Below are 27206 nucleotides of genomic sequence, written 5' to 3'. Positions count from 1 at the left end.
GACTTGCTACTTCAAAGAAAAGACATAAAGTTCTCAGATCTCATATCTTAATTCCACTCAACTGTCTCAGTAAGTACAATACCTGTAAAATAAGAATTTCATGGTTTCTATTCCAACTATCTGTATAACTTGCTTTTTTCTTTTTCCTTTTTTTTTTTTTTTTTTTTTGGTGGTACTTAGGATTGAACCAAGGGCCACCCACATGCTAAACTCACACTCCATTGCTGAGCTATGCCCCCAGCTGTATAATTCTGAGTAAGACTTTTTGTCTCTCCCCTATAAAATGGAGTGGTATTTGCTATACAGAGTAACTGAGGTAATAAATATTTAAGTCATTCCTTTGTGAAACATAGAACACATGTAAATGTAAGTTAACTGTTATTCTACACACACTTCATTGAAGAGAAGTTTAACTACATGATCTTTTATATTCTCTTTCAATGAAATACAGATATAGATATATAAATGTAACTATCATGGCAGTATGAACTAATGTAGGAATAAATGGTAGTATTCATTCCTTACCCTTAGGATAATTAAACTGTACTAAAAAAAAGCATTTCTAGAAAAATCATAAATAAAACAAAGCATTATATTATTAAGTTTTACATTAGAAATACAAGCACTATAGTAGGATAGGCAAAAGAATGAGCACTATGAGCCAAAGTGAAATATAAACTAGATTTTGATAACTGAGTACAACTCAAGAATAAGTGTGTGGTGGCACATGCGTGTAATCCCAGCAACTTAGGCGGCTGAGGCAGGAGGATCATGAGTTCAAAGCCAGCCTCAGCAACTTAGTGAGGCCCTATGCAATCTAATGAGACCCTGTCTCTAAATAAAATACACAAAGGGCTGGGGATGTGGCTCAGTGGTTCAGGGATCCTGAGTTCAATCCCCAGCACAAAAATAAATAAATACATAAGTGTATTTTTAAGAAAAGAATAAATGGCAAGTTTATTGCAGACAGGATCAATGTCATGATCAAAGGGGTATAGATAATATAAGGCATTAAAATTACTGACTGGGTAAAGTAGAAAGTTTCTGACTAACAGTTAAAAGAATAAGGCTAGGGAAGTTAGATCAGGTCAGGTACTGCCAATTTAAGTTTCTAAGGAAAATTAATATGGCAGCATGATAGGGGCAAATGCAAGTAAAAACAAGTCAGAGAAAAAAGTATACATATTCATCAATTCAACAATATTTATTGAACTCCTAAGAATTTCAAAGCAATATTCTAGATACTGGGAACATTCAAACAGTGAGTTTATAGGGTTTAGAGAATACAAAAAACAAAACAAGCAAATACTGTAAAATTACTCAAAGAGTGATATGTACTATAAGGGTAAAAGGGGTGATAAAATAGTTTGTGATGGAAAAGGGTAAAAAGAAAGACCATTAGTTTAAAAAAAATGAAGAGGAAGGCAGCATTCATGCTATCAAAGACTAAATAAGCTTAGTAAGAGATTTTGAACTTTATTCTAAGACCTACTGAAATCTACTGTAGGGTTCTTCTTAGACAGTTTACAATTTGATTTAGTTTAATATCATGATGGCCATTTACTAAGTCTAAGCAAGAGGAAGAAGGATCTACATAGGCAGATAATGAGATGAGATAAAGGGAAATCAGTAAACTTGTAATGACTATGTAAAGAGGCCTGATGAACAAGAGTCATCAAACTTTTTTTGTAATGGGCCAGACCAAATATTTGAGTCTCTGTTGTAGGTACAGAACCTTCTGCTTATAGCATGAAAGTAGACATGGTATCAACAGTATATAAATGAAATAATTAGACTGTGTCCAATAAAACTTTTATTTAACAAAAGCAGGTGGTGAACCAGACATTTTAGCCTTCAGGCCATGGTTTGCCAACCACAGTACAGAAGGTGAATGAATCTTAAATTCAAAGTTAGGCCTCCCCATTCACTGATTTGCCCCACAAGACTATTTCTAAATTCATGGTGGCAATAATCTGGGATACTGGAAGATTGGCTGTAATGCTGAGTAAGAGTTCCAAAATTAGATGGTGCTTAGATACTGAAATCCTACTAAAGGGAGAGGCCCAAGATTCACATAGAACAGACCTCCATCTAAATATTACCCAATATGGCAGCTCATCAAATACAGGTGATCAGACCCTGATCACAGCTGCCTCACACAGGAAAATGCTTCCCTCTCCAGGAAAATATATAACTTACTCCAGCCTCTATGTTTTTTTTTTTTCTAAATACCATATGAATTAAATAACAGAAAAATACTGAGACATGAAAAATGTGATCAATAATCAAGTGGTAAAGTGATTAGGAGAAGATGCATCAACAATCTAGATATGAGGATTAGCAAAAATATCAACTATTAAACTAGCATTGTTACACATTATAAGTTAAAATAAAAGATAAGGATGGAAAAATTAATGAAAAGAAAAAAATTCAACAGGAAAATGAAATTTTTTAAAGAATAAAATTAGTATCCTAAAACTAAAAAACACTATCTAAAATTAAGAATGCATTGGCTGGGCTTAGAAGCTGTGACTGAACAGAGCAAAACAAACTATCAATAAACCTTGAGACAGGCCAATACACATTTAACCAAAAGAAAAAAAATATTACAGAACAAATTTAAAAAGAGAAAAGAAAAAGAACATACTTCAAGAGATATAAGGGAAGATAATACCAAATAATCTAACATACAAACTAAAGACCCACCAAAAATGGTGAAAAAAGGACAGAAGAAATATTTCAAGAGATTATGGTTAAAATTTCCCACAGTTGAAGAAAGAGACCAATATATAGACTCAAGAAGCCCACCACAATCCAAATGAGATAACAGAAAGAAAATCATACACCTAAGCATAGCAAAGTCAAATGCTGAAAACCAAGAAATGAGGCGGGGTGTGGGTAAAGCTGCTAGACGCCACCTATCTACCGCCCCCACAAAAAAGCTTATACTAGTCCAAGGAAAAAAACAATAAGAATTATGGCTGACTTCTCTTCAGAAATAATTAAGTCAATAGAGAAACATTTTTAAAATGTTAAAAGAAAAAGAACTGCCAATCAAGTTTTATACCCAAGGAAAATAACCTTTAAAACTGAAGGCAAATAAAGACATTTTTAAAATAAGAGCAAAGTAAAGGTGTCACAGGAAGATTCCTCACTAAAGGAAATTCTACAGAGTATTCTTCAGACAAAAAGGAAGGTAATTATATCTAAAAAAAAATGAGGGATGTACCAAAGTATTCCTTAAGAGAAAAACCTTATCAGAATGAATAATAAGGGGAAAAATCCAACTATTTGTTATTAACAGCATAATCATACAGAAATATTGAAAGTAAGAGAGTGAAACATATCATATCTTGTAAATCCTGATCAAAAGAAAGCTGGAGTAGCTATATTAACATTAGACAAACTTTCAAATAAAAGGAATTACTAGAAACAGAGAAACATTTCTTATAAGTAAAAGGAGTCAATTCACTAGGAAGACATAACAATCCTAAATGTTAATATACTAGCTTCCAAAAGCACTATACAGATTTAATGCAATTCTGATCAAAATCCCAATGGCATTCCTCATAGAAATAGAAAAAGCAATCATGAAATTCATCTGGAAAAATAAGAGACCCAGAACAGCTAAAGCAATCCTTAGCAGGAAGAGTGAAGCAGATGGCATTGCTATAACCAGACCTTAAACTATAAAACAGAGCAATAGTAACAAAACCAGCATGGTATTGGCACCAAAACAGACTGGTAAACCAATGGTACAGAATAGAGGACACAGAGACTAACCCACAAAATTACAATTATATAATCAAAGGTGCCAAGAATATGCACAGGGGAAAAGATAACATCTTCAACAAATGGTGCTGGGAAAACTGGAAATCCATATGCAACAAAATGAAATTAAACCCCTATCTCTCATCATGCATAAAACTTAACTCAAATGGATCAAGGACCTAGGAGTTAGACCAGAGACTCTCTAATAGAAGAAAAAGTAGGCCCTAATCTTTATCATGTGGGCTTAGGCCCTAACTTCCTTAATAAGACTCCTTTGGCACAAGAATTAAAACCAAGAATCAATAAATGGGATGGAATCAAAATAAAAAGTATCTTCTCAGCAAAAGAAATAATCTGTGAGGTGAACAGAGAGCCCATATCCTGGGAGCAAATTTTTACCCCTCACATATCAGATAGAGCACTAACCTCTAGGATATATAAAGAACTCCAAAAGCTAAGCACCAAAAAACATAACCCAATCAACAAATGGGCCAAGGACAAGAACAGACACTTCTCAAAAGAGGATATACAATCAATCAACAAATATATGAAAAAATGATCATCATCTCTAGCAGAGAAATGCAAATCAAAACTACTCTTATGATATCATCTTACTCCAGTCAGAATAGCAGGAAAAGGTATACTCATATACTGCTGGTGGGACTGCAAACTGGTACAGCCAATATGGAAAGCAGTATGGAGATTCCTTGGAAATCTGGGACGGGAACCACCATTTAACCCAGCTATCCCTCTCCTCGGTCTATATCCAAAGGACTTAAAAACAGCATACTACAGGGACATAGCCACATCAATGTTTATAGAACAATTCACAATAGCTAAACTGTGGAGCCAACCTAGATGCCCTTCAGTGGATGAATGGATTTTAAAAATGTGGCAAATACACAATGGAATTTTACTCAGCATTAAAAGAGAATAAAATCATGGCATTTCCAGGTAAATGGATGGCACTGGAGAAGATAATGCTAAGTGAAGATAGCCAATTTCAAAAAACAAGTGCTGAATGTTTTCTCTGATATAAGGAGGCTGACTCATAGTGGGGTAGGGAGGGGGAGCATGATAGAATTAGATGAATTCCAGATAGGGAAGAGAGGTGAGAGGGAAAGAGGTGGGCAGGGGAATAGCAAGGGCAGTGAAATGTGATGGACATCATTATCCAAAGTACATGTATAAAGACTCGAATTGGGTATCAACATATTTTATATATAAACAGAGATATGAAAATTGTGGTATATATGTGTAATAAGAATTGTAACACACAAAAAACACAAAGTACGTATATAAAGGCATGAATTGGTGTGAATATACTTTGTATACAACCAGAGATATGAAAAACTGTGCTCTATATGTATAATAAGAATTGTAATGCATTCCACTGTCATATATAAATTTTTAAAAATTAATAATTTTTTGTGCATAAAAAAGCTTGGGAGAAAATAATAAATAAAACTCTTTGAGATTAAAAAAAAAGAGTATCCTGAAGGAATTTAAATTTTCTTTTTCTCTAAATTAAACATTTATTAAACAAATAAAAGGTTGTAGCACTAATTCAGATCCCTTAAAAAAACATATTTCTAAAATATCAAACAGAATCAACGTAGCATAGTCACTTACCACTTGACCTGTTTTTGCGACTTGATTTCCCACCAGTAAGAAGCATCTTGAGACTATTCCGAAACATGGTTATACTGTTCTAGTACAAAACTGTAAAAGAAAATATGGAACAATGTTTTAAGACTTAATTTTCTATTCAAAATATTTGTAGTAATTAATTTTTAAATGTATATACACAATTAACTATGTTTAAATATATAAAAAATTATATCCATATAACAAAAAAATTGACCAAAAAAACCTTACTAAACATTTAAATATGCAGTTCCTTAAAAGTGTACTATGACTATGAGCAGTAGCACATACTTATAGTTCCAGTTACTCAGGAGGGTGAAGTAAGATCACCTGAGTCCAGGAAGGAGTTTGGGGCCAGCCTGGGCAACATAACAAAACTCCATCTTAAAAACACACAAGTATACTACTATACTTTGAGTACACTAGAAACAAAGGTGGATTATCACTGAAGACACACAGAAACAGAAAACATAATTAGGTGGCTACAAATTCAGTCCTTTACTTGATTCTTCATTTCTGAAACAGTTTTCCCACATGTAGTCTGTCTCTCCACACCTGACCTTTTTCTCTTTCCCTCTCTCTCTATATATATCACTTGCAAACTTTCCACTGGCAAGCCAGAATTCCATCTCACAAGACTACTGATATACATTAATCAGTGTCTATCCTCCCTATGTGTTTCTATCACAGAAAAACCTTTCCAACTTCTCTATATTACCATCTCAAGGATCTTTATCAAAAAAAATTGTCTTCTTTTTCTTTCTTACACAACTTAAATATTTTCCCCTATTGAACATCATATTTCAATATATTCTAGTGTGTCCTGTCCAAAAATAAAGTCCAAATTTATCTTCCCCAAAGGTCCAATTACTACTCCCAATCCTTGTTCTTCTTCATAGCAAAATTTCCCCAAATTATTATCAATCCATGGTATGTCCAGTAGAATGAATGGAACAAACACGAAGTAGAGCATGAGTCAATGGATAATATCCAAACCAAAGCAAAGAGAGAAAAAGGTTGAAAAAATATAGAAAAGAGTATTATTAGCATATGACACTTACTGAAAAGTTCTAGCATGCATATAATTGAGATTTTTAGGAACAGTGAGAAAATGAGAATATTTGAATAGTAGAAATCAACAGACTAACAGATGACTTTCAACAAAAATGATGAAAATCAGAAGACAATGGGATGATGTCTTTAAAATTCTAAAAGAAAATAAATGCTGTCAAAAATCTAAACTTGGATAAGGATATCTTTGAAAATGAAAATAAAGTAAAAGATAATTCAGAGAAGCAAAATCAATAATTACTAAAAGGAATACTAGAAGGTGTTCCTCAAACACAAGTAAATCATACCTTAAAAGCACATAAAAATACAAAAGAAAAAGCCACAGAATGAGTCAATATGTTGGTATATATACATGAACAATAGTAAAAATAAATAAATAATAAAATCAATCTTCATAATTTAAAAACATATGTAGACTTAAAATAGTGACAACAACCTAAAAGAAGTAGGATAAATGATCTAAAGTTTCTAAACTACCTTTTGTCTGGTAATAATAAATAATTTCTATTAGACTTCTTTAACTCTAAAACTCATGTAGTAGTCTCTAATGTCTCTTAAAATTAATTTAAGCAATAAAAAGAATAATTTAAAATATCTTACAACCAAAAAAGGTAAGGCATAAGAAAAAGTATCCCAGTATAAGTGGACAAAATACAAAAGTAAGATGAAAATTGGAACTCAAATTACATCCATTATCATGTTAAACATAGTAAAAATCATATGTAGACACACAGAGATTAAAAGTAAAATGATGGAAAAATATATACCATGCAGAGGACAACTAAAAGGAAGCTGCTGCAGGTATATAAATTCCAGTCAAAACAGATGTAAGACAATATGCATCATTAAAGTAAAATAGTTGTGAGCATAATTGAGAGGTAGAGTTTTTGCCTAGCAAGCACAAAACCTTGGGTTCCATACCATAATGCTAAATCTGAATGCTCAAAGTAACAGAATTAACAAAGCTTTAAAATAGACAAAGCAAAAGTATAGAGGCACAGTAGTGCACACCTATAATCCCAGCGACTCAGAAGGCTGAGACAGGACTGCAAGTTTAAGGCCAGCCTTGGAAACTTAGCAAGACCCTATCTCAAAAAATAAAAAGGGTTGGGGATGTAGCTCAGTAAAGCACCCTGGGTTCAATCCCCAGTACCACGAATAAATAAAATAAAGCAAAAGTATGTAAGACTAAAAAGATGAAAGACAAATAAAAAAATCACATACCTTTGTAAACAGCTATAGGGTTAAGCAGGAAAAATATACTTAAATATAGGGGATTTGAACTATAAAATTAACCAACTATTTATGCACATATATATGTATATATAAAATGTTCTTCCAAATAAGAACAGAATATACTAACTATACACAAAATACATACCAAAATAGACCATATTTTGTGTTAAACAGCAAGTCTTAATAAATTTCAAAAGACTGAAGTCTTTCCTAGTATATTTTCTGACTACAATTCAATGAAGCTAGAAGAGAATATTTGTTTTAAATCTAGTAAATCTCCTATGAATTGACCAGTGATGTACTTCTAAATAATCCATGAGTTGCAAAAGTAAGTAAATCACAATGGAAATTTAAAAATATTTGCAATGAATGATAATGAAAATATAACTTACAGAAATATAGAAAAAACTAAAGCACTGATTGTAAAGGAATTTATACTTTAAATGTATGTATTAGAAGAAAAGAATGATACTCAACATTAAGTTTCTTTCTCAAAAACAGTAAATCAAATCCAAAGGAAGGAAAAGAGAAAAGAGCAGAAATTAATGAAATAAAAAACAAATGCAAACCAGAAAAGCAATGAAACTGCCAAACCCTTAGCAAAGCTGATCGAGAAATAAAAAATTACCAATATCAGAAATGAAATAGGGAACATCATTTCAGATTCTTAAGGGTCTAAAAAGTAGACCCTTATTAACTTTATACCAAATTTAACATATTATATGAAAAGAACCATTTCTTTGAAAAATACAACTTACCATATGAGTTTGAACAGCAACTCTATTATTAAATAAATTGAGCTCTATTATTAAATAAATTCAATTTATCAAACACTCTTCCCAAAAAGAAAACTATAGGGCCAGATTTTTTCACTGATGAATTCTATTAAGCTGTCAAGGAATAAATAACACTAATCTTATAAACATTAAGAAAAGAAAAGGAAAGGAAATCTTCACAACACATTTTATGACAGCAGCATGATATTATTCTCCAAACCTAACACATAAGAAAACTGCACACCATATACGCCTCAGGAACACAGATAACCAAAACTTTTTTTTTTCCCAATTCTCGACAGAGACCGAATAAAATGTTGCTGAAAAAACATTAAAGACAATCTAAATAATTAGAGATATATAATGTTCATGGATTAGAAAGTTTAGTATGGTTAAAATTATATATACAGCTGGGCGCAATGGCACATGCCTGTAATCTTAGTGGTTCCGGAGGCTGAGACAGAAGGATCATGAGTTCAAAGCCAGCCTCAGCAATAGCAAGGCACTATGCAACTCAGTGAGACCCTGTCTCTAAATAAAATACAAAATAGGGCTGGAGATGTGGCTTAATGGCTGAGTGCCCCCGAGTTCAATCCCATCCACCCCCAAAAAAAATTACATGTACATGTGTAGTTTTATTATATTTATATATAATATTTATGTATATATAATTATATATATTATATGTGTGTATGTGTGTGTATATGTATATGTATGTGTGTATATGTATATGTATGTGTGTGTGTATATATATATATATATATATAATGTAGAGTAAAAGAACCCTTATATAAAAGTGAATGCACTGAATTATTTTACTTAGACCAAACTCAAGAACAGATTAATTAACAGTAGGAAAAAATAACAATGATTGTCTCTTGGGGGTAGATAAAAGGACTAACTAAGAATGTACATGAGCAAACTTTCCAGGATGTGTCTCAATGGAATCTGGGATATACAAGAGTATACATTTGTCAAAACTCAGCAAATGTTTACAACAGATTTATGCATCACATTTTATTTAAATTTTACTTAAAAGAACAATGTAAACAAACAGTGAACTCTCCATGATGATATTCATGCTTAAATATATAGGGAAAGTAAACCCATTCTGCAATTTACTTCAAAATGCATCAAAAAAATAAGATGGATTAACAGATGGAGGCATACACAGGAAGGTGGCTATGTGATAAAAGTAATTACAGCAAAATTTAACACTAGACTCAAAGTAGCTAACTAAAATTATTCACAATTATTTAAATAATTGCTCCCACCTTTCCAGAGAACTGCCCTTGGCTGACTGGAATCATCTTGCCTGGGAGTTTCAAGTCTCCCTACCCTAATCCTAGAAAGGCCCTCAGCCAATGACTGATTAATAGGGTACAAAAGACCAGTAATCCTTAACTCAAGGAGGAAACAATTTTGTGGTATGATTTATGCTCCAAAACTTCACCCATCTCTCCTTATGCTTATTTTTCTTCAAAACTTTACCTATATATAAATGACATATATGTCTTTCTGCTCAGTATCAGTTCTCCCACTAAATATAAGCTCCCATTTGGCATGGAAGCTACGGTATAATTCACTGTTGCCTCCCTGTAACTAGAGATAAGATCTAGTATACAAGAGTTGCTAAAAAAAATATATATATATATATTTACTGAATTTTATCAATTATATTTCTTTTGTATGTTACTGTCTACATCAGATCCCTTGTAGAGAAACTTGGTCTTATATATCTTTTTATTCTCAATACCTAGTTCATGAGAGGCTCTCAATACAGCTTAAGGAAATAAAGGAAATGAACAAAGACTTCATTAATCAGAATATTAACCTAGTGCAGTTGGGGATATGGCTCAGTGGTAGAGTGCTTGTCTAATATGTACAAGGCCCTGGATTCAATCCCCGGTAACACAAAACAAAACAAAAAGAATATGAACCTAACAGAAAGTAAAGGATATGATGTAAATAAGTTTCAATGGACCAAAAAAAAAAAAAAAAAAAGAGGTTCTGAATCAACTAGAACAATAAGAAATGAGTATTACATAGGGTGAATGAACACTAGGGATAGTCAGGAAAAGGCATGAAAATTCTAGACATGGCTCAAAGTTTTACCTGGAGGAGCCAGATGCAGTGGCACATGCCTGTAATCCCAGCAGCTGCGGGGGTGGGGGTGGGGGGGCTGAGACAGGAGGATAATGAGTTCAAAGCCAGCCTCAGCAACAGTGAGGTGCTAAGCAACTCTAAATAAAATACAAAAAAAAAAAAAAAACCTGTCTCTAAATAAAATACAAAAAAGGGCTGGGGATGTGGCTCAATGGTCTAGTGCCCCTCAGTACCTAAAAAAGTTTTACCTGGAGGAAAATCAAGAAAGTTCTAGTCATAGTTCAAACTTTTATCTGTCTCAGACCCTCCTAATATTTATATATAATATTTATATTAATGTTGTTCAAAGTTTCAAAAGGACAAAAATATAAATAACAGATTATTAAAACAAATTATTATTGAAAATTTAATAAGATTAAGAGTAAAAAATGATTTAAAAAAAAAACCCTCATCTAAAAATCTAAAAGATGATACCCTAACGTTAATAGACATAAAAAATTTTAATACAGGTAATAAATTATTACACTAATTTAATTAAGGAGGTATAAATATTTTTTTCTTTACTGGTCCTAAAACATTTTATAAAAAATAACAAATGCATGAGAAATGAAATAAACCACAAAATCATTTCTAATCACTTCTAATTGTTTTAACTGATTTTGACATTATGTTATCTGATGACTCCTAAGTTTTTATGTTTGTGACACCTGCTCTAAACCACCCACAAGAGGCACTGACTTATTAATGGTTCACCAAGGGTGGAGACTAATATCTTATTTCAATGTTTCCTTCCACTATTTTATTAGTGCACAATCAATTTTCATTTTCTTTTTTTTTTTATTTATCGAACCCAGTGCCTCACATATGCGAGGCAAGTGTTCTGTCACTGAGCCACAACCCCAGCCCTCAATTTTCATTTTCAATGTACATCACTCCTGTGTATTTAAAGCCCTTATCTGATCCTGTTGTTCAAAAAAAGAGAGCACGAAATTACCCAAATATTTACATAATTAAAATAATGAAATTAACTATTAAAAACTTTTGCACTATTCTTATAATCAGGAATTTCCTTAAACATCTCCACTCTAGGGGATATGGATGTATAACTCAGTAGTAAAGCACTTGCATAGCATGTACGAGGCCCTGAGTTCAATCCCTAGTGCTGCAAAAGAGAGAATAATTTATTAAATCAAAAAGGGCTCCCCCAGAGTTTTCCATATTCTAATCTCCAGAATTTGTGGATGTGTTACCTCACCTGAGGAAGGATCTTTGAAGATGTGATTAAGTTAAGAACCTTAAAATAGGGAGATTATTCTGGATTTTATCCAGGTGGGCCCTATGTAACTAAAATGGTCCTTAAAAGATAAAGAAGGGCAGAAGACTAAGGGATGAAATGATGACAAAAGCAGACATCAAGTGATAGGGTCACAATCAAGGACTGTGGACGGCCTCTAGAAGATAAAAAAGGCAAGAAATAAATTCTCTCCCAGAGCCTCCAGAAGGAACACAGCTATACCAAAACCTTCTTATTAGTTCCATATAAAACTAACTTCAACCTTCTGGCTTTCAGAAATCTAAGAACTATAAAATATACATTTGTGTTGTTTTAAGCCACTAAATTTGTGGTAATTTGTTACAATAGCAATAAGAAACAAATGCAACTACAATAGCAATATGCATAACATTTTGAATAGCTCCTTCCATCAATATTTCAAAATGCTCCCTTCTTTAAAAAAGAAAATCCTTTCTTGGTGCCTTGCTTCACCCATTGCCACTGCATTGTCTTCTATCATCTGGACAACCAATTTTCCTCCAGGTCAAATTCTGAAACAACTCTCATCTAGTATTTTCAAGCCCAGAAAAATTGTCATCATCTTCAAGTGGTTCAATCATTCTTTATTTGTTCTCACTCATCTAACTTTGCTAACCAAAAAAGCCTGTCTGATTCCATGTGTTTTTCGCGTATACTTTTCTCTAGATTAGCTAGGTTAGCTCTATCAATTAAAATTCCCAAATCTTTAATACCGTATTCTTGTTATTTTATAATGCTATAATCCAAGTACTATATTTGATTTCCCCACTAAATATATAAATGCTCCATGAGGCAGTGAACCATTTGTCATGTTATTGTCATTCATGGAATTGCACATTACCTGGCACATATTGCGTGTTCAATAAACAATAAATGAATGAAGGGCAAAGCCAAGGGAAAGTCATACACTGTATCTGGTAATAAACATCTAACATAGATAAGTTTCAACACGAATCAACATGAGGCATAATTTTTAAAAAATAAAAGGAGCATGCATCCACTTATTCATTCAGCAAACATCTATGTGGTTGTAATCGTATACTAGGCACTGTCTTAGGTATTGAAGAGACAGTAATGAACAAAACAATCTGTTTCCTCATGAAGTTTATAATCAAGCTAATCAAAGGACAGGGATGACTTTTTAAAGTATCTGATTCAAATCCAAAAGACAATACAAAAAGATAAGGTCTCTACAAATACCAACAGGAAATAATCTTTTAAAAGAGACAAAAGATAAAAAAAGAGACTAGTGAGATAAGGGAAGGTTCACTTAAAAGGTAAACACATGCACACAGAATTAAAACCTATATTGAAATATATGAAGAGTTGATACTGTAAAAAATAATTCACAATAGAGAAAACCTGACATGCTTCCAAGATTAAGAACCCAACCCCTAACAAACACCAGTATCTCTCTATGGATTTACCTGTTCTTGATACTTTGTAAAACTGAATTTCCACTTTTTAAACCTACTATAATTTCTTTTTGAGAAAAATCATCCCATCTAGTTCTTCAGTTTTTGACCAAAAGTTACATGCAATATTCTCTTATCAATCTACACTATCTCTGTCCTTAGATCTCCTTTTTTCTCTACTGCCTTCAACTAATAGTTACTCTTTGCTACTATAAATCAAGTAATAGTCTAAGTGCTAGAGACATGAAGTTCAAAAAAAAAAAAAGGAAATGTTTTTCTTCTCAGTTTACACATGGAAACAGGCACACAAGTACACATATTAATTTCAAGTAGTAGAAATACTAAGAAGAAAAGTGAAGAGTAATAGTGATTGAAATAAAGTATACACTTTCATAAATAAGATCAGGGAAGGCTTCTCTGAGAGGATGACATTTGAGCAGAGACCTGAATGAAGTGAAAGAGTAAGCCTGCAAAATGTATATGAAGACTTAGGCCAAGGAAAAAGCAATTGTAAAAATACTGAGGCCACAGTGAGCTTGGCATGATCAAGGAACAACAGGGAGGTCTATGTGGCTAGACAAGAATCAGAAATGGTAAATGAGGTCACAGAGGTAACCAGGATTCAGATTATATGTGGCACCACAGACCCTGGCAAAGACTTTGAATTTTTTTCTTAATGGGAAACCATTAGAGGACTTGGTGAAAGGGTACTACATAAACAACAGATTACAGGTGCCCAGGATATAACTCAGTGGTCGAGTGCTTGCCTTGCATGCGCAAGGCCCTGTATTCAATCCCTAGCGCCCCCAACACACACATACACAAAACCTGTAGGAAGACCAATTAGAAAGTTCCTAGAGTAGCCCAAGTAAGAAATGATGAGGACTATCACTATTCTTTCCAAAGAATCATCTCTTTTTTTTTTTTTTTTTTGAAAGCAACATTTGTATATATTTTGAGAATGGGGAGAGTTGGCAATAAAAAAAAAAAAGTTAACAAAATGTTATCTTAAGAGACTATTTGATTACATCAGAACAGTGTTTTTTATTTAATGACAGAAAGGAATAATAATATTGACAGAAGAAACATGAAGAATAATTTTTTTCAGTTAAAATTTTAAGTCTGACACTATATGGCATAAAGTCTTCTTGCTTTTAAGTGTGATGATATTGAAGTCTCTCAGGCTACTAAAACATGACTGCCTAGTTTATCCTCAAAATTTAATTAACTTAATTAACTAGAGGTCCTCCAGGACCTCTTTTCACTATTTTCATTAACCCAACCCACAACTGTACTTTTTTAATTTATTTATTCTAACTTGTTACATACGACAGCAGAATACAATTCATTTCCTATTACACATACAGAGTACAATTTTTCAAGTCTCTGGTTGTACACAAAGTATTTTCACACCATTTGTGTCCTCATACATGTATTTAGGGTAATTATGTTTAACTCATTCCATTGTCTTTCCTACCCCCATGCTCCCTCCCTTCCCCTCCCTCTCCTTTGCCCTATCTAAAGTTCCTCCATTCTTCCCATGCTCCCCACACATCCTCATTATGAATCAGCATCCTCATATCAAAGAAAACATTTGACCTTTGTTTTTTGGGGGGATTGGTTTACCTTACTTAGCATTATATTCTCCAACTCCATCCATTTACCTTCAAATGCAATAATTTTATCCTTTTAATGCTGAATAATATTCCATTGTGTATATACCACAGTTTTCCCTAATCATTCATTAATGAAGGGCATCTGGGATGGTTCCACAATTTAGCTATTGTGAATTGTGCTGCTATAAACATTGATGTGGCTAGTTACTACAATATGATGTTTTTAAGTCCTTTGGGTATAAACTGAGGGGTGGGATATCTGGGTCACATGGTGGTTCTATTCCAAGTTTTCCAAGGAATCTCCATACTGCTTTCCAGATAGGCTGCACCAATTTGCAGTCCCACCAGCAATGTATGAGTGAGCCTTTTCCCCCACATCCTTGCCAACAGTTATTCTTGTTTGTATTCTTAATAGCTGCCATTCTGACTGGAGTGAGATGAAATCTTAGTTTTGAATTGCATTTCTCTAAATGCTAGAGATATTGAACATTTTTTCATATGTTTGTTGATTCATTGTATATCATCTTCTGAGAAGTGTCTGCTCAGTTCCTTGGCCCATTTATTGATTGGTTTTTTTTTTTTTTTTGGTATTAAGGTTTTTGAATGTTTTATATATCCTAAAGATTAGTGCTCTATCTGATGTGCTTGTAGGCTCACTATTCACTTTTTTTTTTAATTTTTTTTTTTTTTTTTTTTTTTTTTTTTTTTGCTGAGAAGAAGCTCTTCAGTTTGAAACCATCCCATTTATTGATTCTTGGTTTTAATTCTTAAGCTATAGGAGTCTTATTAAGGAAGTTGGGGCCTAATCCGACATGATGGAGATTTGGACCTACTTTTTCTTCCATTAGATACAAGGTCTCTGGTTTAATTCCTAGGTCCTTGATTCCCATTGAGTTTTGTGTGTGGTGAGAGATAGAGGTTTAATTTCATTTTGTTACATGTGGATTTCCCATTTTTCCAGCACCATTTGTTGAAGAGGCTATCTTTTCTCCAATATATGTTTTTGGTGCCTTGATCTAATATAACTATAATTATGTGGATTTGTTTCTGGGTCCTCAATTCTCTACCATTGGTCTACAGGTCTATTTTAGTGCCAATACCATGCTGGTTTTGTTACTATTGCTCTGTAGTATAGTTTAAGGTCTGGAACAGTAATGCCACCAGCTTCACTCTTCTTGCTAAGGATTGCTTTAGCTATTCTGGGTCTCTTATTTTTCCAGATGAATTTAATGATTGCATTTTCTATTTCTACGAGGAATATCATTGGTATTTTGACTGGGATAGCATTAAATCTGTATAGTGCTTTTGGCAGTATGGTCATTTCGACAATATTAATTCTGCCTATCCAAGATCAAGGTAGATCTTTCCATCTTTTAAGGTCATCTTTAGTTTCTTTAGTGTTCTCTAGTTTTCATTTTAGAGGTCTTTCACCTATTTCATTGATTCCCCCACCCATTTTTTTTTTCTGGCGATTATAAATGGGGTAGTTTTCCTAGTTTCTCTTTCAGAGGTTTGCCACTGATGTACAGACATGCCTTTGATCTATGGGTGTTGATTTTATATCTTGCTACTTTGACGAATTCATTTGTTCTAGAAAATTTCTGGTAGAATTTTTTGGATCCGATAGGTATAGAATCATATCATTGGCAATTAGTGATAATTTAAGTTTTTCTTTTCCTATCTGTATCTCTTTAATTTCTTTCATCTAATTGCTCTGGCTAGAGTTTTAAGAACTATGTTAAATACAAGTGGTGAAAGAGGGCATCCCTGTCTTGTTCCAGTTTTTAGAGGGAATGCTTTCAATTTTTCTCCATTTAGAATGATGTTGGCCTGGGGCTTAGCATAGACAGCTTTTACAATGTTGAGATATGTTCCTGTTATCCCTAGTTTTTTTTTTTTTTTTTTTTAGTGTTCTGAAGGGGTGCTATATTTTGTTTTTATCACTCATTTAATACAACAGTCCTAATAACAGACAACAGTATGGACAGACATTAGAGCTGGTATTCACATCTAGACAATGTAGTTCCAATAAGTTCCAGAACATCTGTATTCTCAATAATGTCACTGTAATGCCTCACATTCTAATGGTACATGAAAAATGAAGGAAGTCATGAATATTTATAGCATCTTTATTCCCAACTGCCAAAACTTGGAAGCAACCAGAGGGTCCTTCAGTAGATGAGTGTGAAACATTCAAACAATGGAATATTGTGCAGCCCTCAAGACACTGTATCAGCAAGCACCTTGATCTTGGATTTCCCAGCTGCCAGAACTGTGAGAAATAAAATTTTGATACTATATAAGCCACCCAGTTTATGGCATTTTGTTATAGCCACCCAGTCAGACTAAGATACTAACTGAAAGAAGCCAATCTGAAAAGGCTATATATCTTATGGTTCTGACTATAAAACATTCTAGAAAAGGCAAATTAGGGTGACAATAAAAAGATTAATGGTTGCCAAGGCCTAGCCAGAGCACTGAGGATTTGTAGGGCATTAAAACTCTGTAAGATACTACAGTAAGTTATATAGTCATTATACATTCGTCAAACTTCACAGAAAGTACAATGCCAAGAGTGGACCCTAATGAAAACTATGGACTTTTGAGTAATAATGATGTGTCAATGTAGGTTCATCTATTTTAACAAACAAACCACTTTAGTGCAGGATTTCGATAGTGAGAAGACTGCACATGTTCAGGCAGGAAATCTTTGTACTTCCTTCTAGATTTTGCTAAAATTGCTCTAAATTGTAAAGTTTATTAATTTAAGGAGGAAGGACAGAAAGAAGGAAGGACAGAAAGAAAGAGAGTATATTAATAGGGAAATAATTTTGGCATATGAGATACAAAAACTATAGAATACAATGCAGGATTTAAAAATGTATAGTACATCTATTTGTTCTAAAAGGAAAAACTCTCCAAGTTTTATCCTTAAGTGAAAAAAAACAAGTCACAGAGCAATATGTACAGTAGGGTCTTATTAAAATAACACAAAAACTGTGTTTATTGATCTGTATATATTTAGAACTGTGGAGTAAAACCTGGGAGAGTTACATGGTTCCTACAGGCGAGTGCAGGGCTGAAAAGGAGATAAAGATGAACTTTTTATTAGGGATACACTTCTCTTTTGTAATTTAAAAAAAAAACCTTTCATTTTAAGTATTTATATGTGAATAAAATTTTTATTTAAATAACAAAATACAGTGTGACACACACTAAATTCACAATCTCTGTCTAGTTCCAAAACATTTTTATTATCCTCAAGTATTCATTTACAGGCGGGGATTATGGCTCAGTGGTAGAGTGTGGGGAGCCACACTGAATGACCACGCCTTCCAGTCCTGATGCTTCAGGCTCTGACCAACCACTACATTCACTGTGGCTTGGGCAGAAACCACTCGGGTAGTAAGGAGGTCTTCTTTGTGGTCATAACCCTAGGGTTGAGTTATACTCACCTGTTCCTTTGTAAGCCTACCCCTTCTGCCCTTTTATGGATAGAACTTCCTAAGAACAGAGTCCACCCCAATAAAAGCTGACTTCTGAGCCTTTTGGGGAGCCTGAGGCTAAGAGACAGGAAGCCATCCTGAAGCTTGGGTAAAGGTAAGTTGTGTTTGTGTTTTATTTTGTATTCCTGCAAATTCACACCAGCCATCTTAGTTCAGCTGCCCAGGCTGTTTGGGGATGGCAGTAGAGCATTAGCCTTAGCACATGAAAGGCACTGGGTTCAATTCTCAGCACCACATTAAAAAGAAGAGGAGGAGGAGGAGGAGGAGTTAAAATAAAGTTATTTTTTAAAGTATTTATTCGCTATTGAAGTCAATATAAATTTTAAATTATTTATTATATCAGTACGAATTCCCACAAAACAGAGAATATCTGAGAGAATAGAGATTGAAAGAGCTCTCTTAACAAATCTTTGCCTTTCAAGTTGACTCCTTCCTCAAAGAGTTATCCTACCAATCTAAAATGTTTCAGTGCATACCCACTGACAACACTAAAAACATCCAAAATCACATTAAAAGTTCAAAAATGTTGATTCTTAACCTACAATTTTAACCTTAACCTTAACCTTCATTAGATTCACCTAATGAAATATTTTAATGTTACACTACTCTTTTATCACTAGTTTAATAAAAGGTCAGATGAAGAGAGAATTTACAGATCTATCACAAGTACTTTCTGCATCATTTGTTTTCTGTTGGTTTCTCCAAGCAATGTAATGAATAGGTTCAACATGCCTCCTCTGAAGTTAAAATTAAACCTTCATTTTAGAGTAATAAGTCCAGGCATTAAGAATATTTATAAATAATAACAAAAATAACCAAAACACACACAAACACAGCAAAAAAATATTTTCATAACATATCAGCTAAAATTCTTTATGAATTATGCTTTTAGGGTTAGCAATACATCTCTACTTCTAAGATATTTGACATACAGATGGCAATCCTGCCTCAAATCTTTTTCTAATATTTACCTATATATAAAACATCTTCTGCTCTTCTATTAATTTGGTGTTTATTAAGAATAGCCTAAGTAAAAGGCCCTAGGCAGGTACTACAGGAATTTTTTAAAGGTTAATAAACAGTTCCTGCCAAAAAGGAATACCTGGTAATAAAAGAGTGAACCCAGGAATAATTCACAATAGAATTATTGTGATATCATAAGAAAATACAAAGATATATCATAAGAAAAATACAAAGTGTAATAGTAGTTTAAAAGAGGGAGAGATTACATAAACATTTTTAAGTGCCTATTATATGTGTTTGCAGAAGAAAAATAATTTCTCATGCAATCCCTGAAATGAAGTTCAAGAGAAGTTCACACAAAAAATCTTGATTTCTTTTTGCCATCCTGAAGGAAAGCACAACATTAATCTTGCTTCCTTCTAGCTCTAATGTATAGTTCCTGGGCATGCTGAATAACTGGAGCTGGTACAAGTTTTGACTTCTAACAAAAATTTCAAAGCTATACCTAAGTGTTAATTTTGTAAATCATATTCAATGAGAATCATTTTATTATCTTGCCCTGTATCTGTAGCCCTTATTGTATATCACTGAAGTTTTCCCCTTCCTTATTTCATTTCAAATTCCTGATTTGCTTATTTTGGGGCTACAAACCAAAGCAATTGTTGTTATGCCTAACACATAATCTCACTGTAGATCAACTACATTTAAATTTCATAAATCACTCTTATGTGAACTACTATTCCCAACATACAATTAGAGAAAACCTCACTGTAGTTTGAGTAAAACTTAAGTGCTGAAGAAAAGTAGAATAAGAGAGTATGTCTAAAATACATCCTGAAAACAGAGTAATCTGGTTTCCCAAATATGTCTTGTTGTGAAAGGAAAAAAATATTACGCCAAGCAAAAATACTATAGGTATATCAAAAAGATGTAGTTAGTAGAGCCTCACTTTTAAACACCAATAAACTAGTCTAAGAGCATCACATTTAATTAAAATATTTTGGATACTATGTATGTAAAATATTTACTTAAACCAGGCTGCTGCTAAAAGGACGAGAGAGAGAGAGAGAGAGAGAGAGAGAGAGAGAGAGATTGAGAGAGAGAGAGAGAGAGAGAGAGAGAGAGAGAGAGAAAGAAAGAATAAGAGCTTTGGACATAGATTAACTTTGTCCATTTCCTTGGTTCTACCAATGACTAGCTGTCTGACTATATAAGCATGTAGCCTTTCTGATGCTCTTCTTCAATGAACATACCATCTCATCTTCCAGGCTATTTTAAGGATCAGAGATATATGATTGCCTATCACCTATCGACTGCCAGCTATCTACCCCAAATTCCCACTCTCTTCCTTATTAACAGAATACTAATTTTGGAAGAGGCAGTAATGGGCCTAAAACTTCAACTTTCGATTCTCTCTTATATCCCATCATTGTAACATGATCCAGATACAACAAATGAGATGAAAGCATAAGTCTTGTGAGAAAAGTTGCAATAAAAACTATTATTTGCTAATAAATAGCTAAAATAACTGAAAAGATAATAGCCATCTTGAAATTATATGGTAAAAGCCCCCTTAAGGATAGCAGAGCCTGTGTCCCTGAAGGCATTGTAGAACTGCTATAAACTGGACTGCCTGTATCCAGATTTCCTGTTACCTGGGGGAAAAAAATCCTATGATTAAGCCAATACCTTGGGCTGAACACAATCCTGAGTATGTAAAAAGACATAGAAAAGAATCCAACAACCAGATTGATAACAGAAATATTCCACCAAAGTTCTCATTTAAGAGAATGTGTTAAATTACTCAGAAGTAGTGTTAAATTATCAGTAAAGCAATGAAATGCAGGGATTTCAACTAACACATACAAATCCAATTATTAAAAAATAGGTATTATATTCATTAATATAAAAAAATCCTATAAGATGATCAAAGAATAAAAAGGTTTAATCATGAAAGGTGTCCTTGGTAAGATAGAGTGAAAAAATGCATTATTACAACTTATGTGTTTGCTCCATTAATATTTACAGAATACTCATACCACAATATGCTATAGAATGAACCATATGAGTTTGAGAAACATGTTAGAAATTAGATGAAAAATAATGGTCCTATTCTTTAACATCCCCCCCCCCAATCCTTCTTCTTGTGAGTCTTTTCTCTACCATTTTATCTGGTAATCTTCATATGCAAGAATGACATAAAAATCAAATTCTAACTGGAGTGAGGTAAAATCTTAGAGTAGTTTTTGATTTGCATTTTGCTAATTGCTAGAGATGATGAATATTTTTTCATATATTTGTTGACTGGTTGTATATCATCTTCTGAGAAGCGTCTGTTCAGGTCCTTGACCCATTTATTGATTTGGTTATTTGATTTTTTTGGTGTTTTGCTTTTTGAGCTCTTTATATACCCTAAAGATTAGTGCTCTATCTGAAGAGTGAGGGGTAGAGATTTGCTCCCAAGATGTAAGCTCTCTATTCACCTCACAGATTATTTCTTTTGCTGAAAAGAGACTTTTTAGTTTGAATCTATCCCATGTATTGATTCTTGATTTTAATTCTTGTGCCAAAGGAGTCTTATTAAGAAAGTTGGGGCCTAACCCCACATGATGGAGATTAGGGCCTAATTTTTCTTCTATTAGACACAGGGTCTCTGGTTTTATTCCTAAATCTTTGATCCATTTTGAGTTCGAGTTTTGTACATGTTGAGAGATAGGGGTTTAATTTCATTTTGTTGCATATGGATTTACAGTTTTCCCAGCATCATTTGTTGAAGAGGCTATCTTTTCTCCAATGCATATTTTCAGCACCTTTGTCTAATATAAGATAATTGTAATTTTGTAGGTTAGTCTCTGTGTCCTCTATTCTGTACATTGGTCTACCTCTGTTTTGGTGTCAATACCATGCTGTTTTTGTTACTATTGCTCTGTAATATAGTATCTCACTCCAATCAGAATGGCAGCTATTATGAATATGAACAACAATAAGTGTTAGAAAGGATGTGGGGGAAAAGGTACACTCATATACTACTGGTGGGACTGCAAATTGGTGCAGCCAATATGGAAAGCAGTATGGAGATTTCTTGGAAAATTGGGTAGGGAACCACCATTTGACCCAGCTACCTCTCTCCTTAGTCTATACGCAAAGGACTTAAAAACAGCATACTACAGGGACACAGCCACATAAATGTTTATAGCAGCACAATTCGCAATAGCTGAACTGTGGAACCAACCTAGGTGCCCTTCAGTAGATGAATGGATAAAAAAAAAAAGTGGCATATATATACACAATGGAATATTACTCAGCAATAAAAGAGAATAAAATCTTGGCATTTGCAGGTAAATGGATGGAATTGGGAAAGATAATGCTAAGTGAAGTTAGCCAATTCCAAAAAACCAAATTCGGATTTTTTTTTATATATATATAAGGAGGCTGATTCATAGTGGGGTAGTGAGGGGGAGCATGGGAGGAACAGACGAACTCCAGATAGGGCAGAGGGGTGGGAGGGTAAAGGAGAGGGCATGGGGTTAGAAATGATGGTGGAATGTGATGAACATTATTATCCAAAGTACATATATAAAGACAAGAATTGGTATGACTATATTTTGTATACAACCAGAGATATGAAAAATTGTGCTCTACATGTGTAATAAGAATTGTACTGCAATCTGTCATATAAAAATTTTAAAAATTAAAAAAAAACAAAAACAAATTCTAGATGTTCTTCTGAAAAAACTTTCAGTTTATAGAAGTCTATCAAGGGGATTAAAATGAAGTATAACTAAAATTACTTTGACAATTCAGAAAATTCACCTTAAAATTAAAGAACAACATTATTATAGGTATTAGAGTAAAATATGAAATATTTTAAAATCTAGAGTAGAAGGCCTCCTAAAGTAACATTCAAATTCCAGAAACCCTGAAAAAAAGTATTAATTTAAATATTTAAAAATGAAAATTTTTGCAATACAAAGATACCATGCTCAAAATTAAACAGATAAATAAAAGATCAAGAGAAAATGCCTTTAACTAAAATTTTACAAAGGATTATTTTATTTATATAAAGAGCTCCTACAAGACAATAAAAACCAACAACATAAAAACAGAGGCAAAGCATCTACACAAGAAATTCACAGAAAATACAAATGACCTCACATGTGTGATATTCAACTTTTCTAAAAATAAGGAAAAGTCAAATTAAATAATTTTTGATTCAATAGGTTGATAAAATTAAAACCTATAGTTTCTACTACAGACAAGAATGAAAGAATGAAAGAGGAATAGGACCTTTTATATAACTGGTGGCCATGAATATTGGAATAGGTATTCTTGGACAGGTGCAATTTGGCTTTATCTACCAAAATGTTAAGTGCAGATATTTGTTCATTATTTAGAGAATACTTTATTAGTTTCTGTCATCAAACCCATATAGATAAGACCTTACATACTTAACACAGTGCACTACCCCTGTACAAATAGGAAAAAAAAATAAGTTTAATGTTTCTAGACCATTATGGCTGCTAATTTCTTTACAGTTCCAACTTAACAGTAAACTGAGATACTTTCTCCAAAATTGACAGTACAACTAAAGTTTCCAAAAGTTCAAATTGTATATGTGTGTGTATTTATATAAAAAGACAAATAATAGCAGTATGTTATGCATCAATAGCAGCAACAGCTTTTCCAGGTTCTAAATGCAGATACTCTGACTGAAATGTTTCACTTCTAGAAAGCTATCTTTTAAAAAAACATATGGATATCCAAAAAGAAATACAATAATATTCATTATAAGCATTGTTTGAGTTTTTCAAAATAACAAAATAGTGCTAATATATGGCCAAGGGAAAAGATTCTAAAATATAGTTATTGAAAAAAAATCAAAATATAGAAAATATATAGTGTGATCCATTCATTTATAATAGACAAAAATGTGTACATTTACAAACCTACATAGGAAAAGATCAGATCTGAAAGGATAACAACAAAATATAACTATGCTTACCATGGAAAGGATAGCAGACTCTCAAAACCAAGAGAGTTATGAAGACTTTCAATGGTATGGAAAACAATTAACTTTAAAAAAAGTTAAACTGGGGCTGGGGTTGTGGCTCAGCAGTAGAGAGCTCGCCTCGCATCTGCGAGAACTGGGTTCAGTCCTCAGCACCACATAAAAATATATGAATAAAATAAAGCTAAAAAAAGATTAGCATTATTTCTTAAAAAAGTTAAACTGAATTACTAACATAAAATCCAAGTAATATATCCACTAAAAATTAAGATAATTTATTTTTCTTTCTTATTGGACATTTCTAAATTATAACTGTATGTATTTGTGGAGTATAAAGTGATACTATACATATGTATTGCAGAATGATGAAACTCCTAACTGAAACATTGTACCCTTTGACCAAATCTCTCCATTTCCCTTACACTCTAGCCTCTAGTACATACCATTCTTTTATTTATTTAGGTCCTACTGGTTGAACTCACTTACCTCCCCAGGCCTCTTAGTTTTTAAAAATTGTTTTGCTTTGTTTGAGACAGGGAGGGTCTTGCTAAGTTGCCCAGGCTGGCATTGAACTTGCAATCCTCCTGTCTCAGCTTCACAAGTTGCTGGAATTACAGGTATGTGCTGCAGTGCCCAGCAGGTAACTATCATTCTTCTCTCTACTTCTATGTGTTCAACTTTTTTAGTTTCCATATAGAAGTGAAAGCATGCAATATTTTATCTTTCTGCATGTGGTTTATTTTACTTAGCACAATAGCCTGTAGTTTCATCCATGTTGTCACAAATGACATAATTTCCTTCTTTTTAAAGGCTTATTGGCATTTTATTGTTTATATATACCTCATTTTGATTAATTTACTGACTAAACTGCATAAGATTTTTGTTTCAGTATATTCTTTCTAGTCCAATTTTATTTATTGATCCTTTTTAGTTATACAACAGAATTTATTTTGACATAATTACAAAAGTATGGAATATAATTTGGTCTAACTCATGCCCCAGTACTTCCTCTTTCCCTTCCCTGCCTCCTCCCCCACTACCTTCCCTCTATTCTACTGATCTTTCTGCTATTTACTTAGTTTTTTTTTTTTTTAATTAGTGTCTTAGGGATGTAAGTGATGTGAGATTTACTGTGGTATATTCATATTTCACTGTCTGTCCCTATCCCATTCTTCCTCCCTTCCTTTCATTCCCTTTTGTCTATTCCATTATCTATCTTCTATTCTTTTTTTTTCATCCTCCCCCAACTTATTCTGGATTAGTTCCCATATATCAGAGAAAACATTCAACCTTTAGCATTGTAGTCTCCAGTTCCATCCATTTACCAGCAAATGTCATAAAGTCATTCTTCTTTATGACTGAGTAATATTCCATTGTGTATATGTACCACGTTTTCTTTTTTTTAATATTTTTTAGTTGTAGATGGACACAATACCTTTATTTTATTTATTTTTATATGGTGCTGAGGACTGAACCCAGTGCCTCATGTGTTCCAGGCGAGTGCTCTGCCACTGAGCCACAATCCCAGCCCCATACCACATTTTCTTTATCCATTCATCTATTGAAGTGCATCTAGGTTGGCTCCATGCCTTAGCTACGGTCAATCAAGCTGTTGTAAACATTGATGTGGCTGTGTCACTGTAGTATGCTGATTTAAAATCCTTTAGATATATACAAAGGAGTGGGATAATTGGGTCATATGGTTGTTCCATTCCTAGTATTTTATGAAACCTCCATACTGCTTTCCAGAGTGGTGGCACCAATTTGCAGTCCCATCAGCAATGTACGAGTGTACCTTTTTCCCCACATCCTTGCCAAAATTTATTGTTGTTTGTATTCTTGATTGTTGCCATTCTGACTGGAGTGAAATAAATTCTCAGTGTAGTTTTAATTTGCATTTCTCTTAATTGTTAGAGATAATGAAACATTTTTTCATATATTTATTAAACATTCGAATTTCTTCTTTTGAGAATTGTCTATTTAGTTCCTTTGCCCATTTATTGATTGGGTTGTTTTTTGGTGTTAAGTATTCTGAGTTCTTTGTATATCCTGGATGTTAATGCCCTGTCTGTGAAGCAATTGGCAAAGATTTTCTCCCATTCTGTAGCGTCTTTCTTCATGCCCAATTATTTCCTTTGCTGCCAAGAAGCTTTTTAATTTGATACCACCCCATTAATTTTTAATTATTTTACTTTTTGCAATTTAGGAGTCTTGTTAAGGAAGTCAGTTCCTGAGCCAACATGTTGGAGTACTGGGCCTACATTTTCTTCGAGCAGGTACAGGATTTCTGGTATAATTCCTAGGTTTTTGATCCACATTCAGTTGAGTTCTGTGCAGGTAAGAGACAAGTTAAATTTCATTCTACTATATATGGACTTCCAGTTTTCCCAGAACCATTTGTTCAAAAGGCTATCTTTTCTCCATTGTATGTTTTTATTACCTATATCAAGTATCAGATAACAGTATTTATGTGGGTTTGTCTCTGTGACTTCTATTCTATACCACTGGTCTTCATGTCTGTTTTGGTGCCAGTACCATGCTATTTTTGTTACTACAGCTCTGTAATAGAATTTGAGATCCAATATTGTGATGCCTCCTGCTTCACTTTTCTCACTAAGGATTGTTTTGACTATTATGGGTCTCTTTTTTTTTTTTTCAAATGAAAAAAAATTTTCTATTCCAATTTTAAGTGTGACAAAATGCTGGGGTATTATTATTCTCACATGGTTACTCCTTAGAAAATATAGTTAAAGCCAGGTGTGGTGGCACATGCCTGTAA

At 33.3% G+C, this 27206-nt stretch overlaps 1 protein-coding gene across 4 annotated transcripts in view; it reads right to left on the bottom strand.

The window, feature by feature from the left end:
- Positions 1–27206, bottom strand: part of Tanc2 (tetratricopeptide repeat, ankyrin repeat and coiled-coil containing 2) — a 444589-nt gene that overhangs the window by 383189 nt on the left and 34194 nt on the right. For all 4 annotated transcript variants that reach the window (XM_071603168.1, XM_071603166.1, XM_027946338.2 and 1 more), the window contains exon 2: positions 5404–5493. In XM_071603168.1, coding sequence (XP_071459269.1) covers positions 5404–5470 — 67 coding nt within the window. In that variant the 5' untranslated portion in view covers positions 5471–5493. The remainder of the gene's footprint in view (positions 1–5403; positions 5494–27206) is intronic.

Source organism: Marmota flaviventris, chromosome 17 (genome assembly GCF_047511675.1).
Source record: "Marmota flaviventris isolate mMarFla1 chromosome 17, mMarFla1.hap1, whole genome shotgun sequence".
NCBI classification, from domain to species: domain Eukaryota; kingdom Metazoa; phylum Chordata; class Mammalia; order Rodentia; family Sciuridae; genus Marmota; species Marmota flaviventris.
Note: the sequence above shows the minus strand (reverse complement) of the source record. Positions and strands in the feature narration are given on the sequence as shown.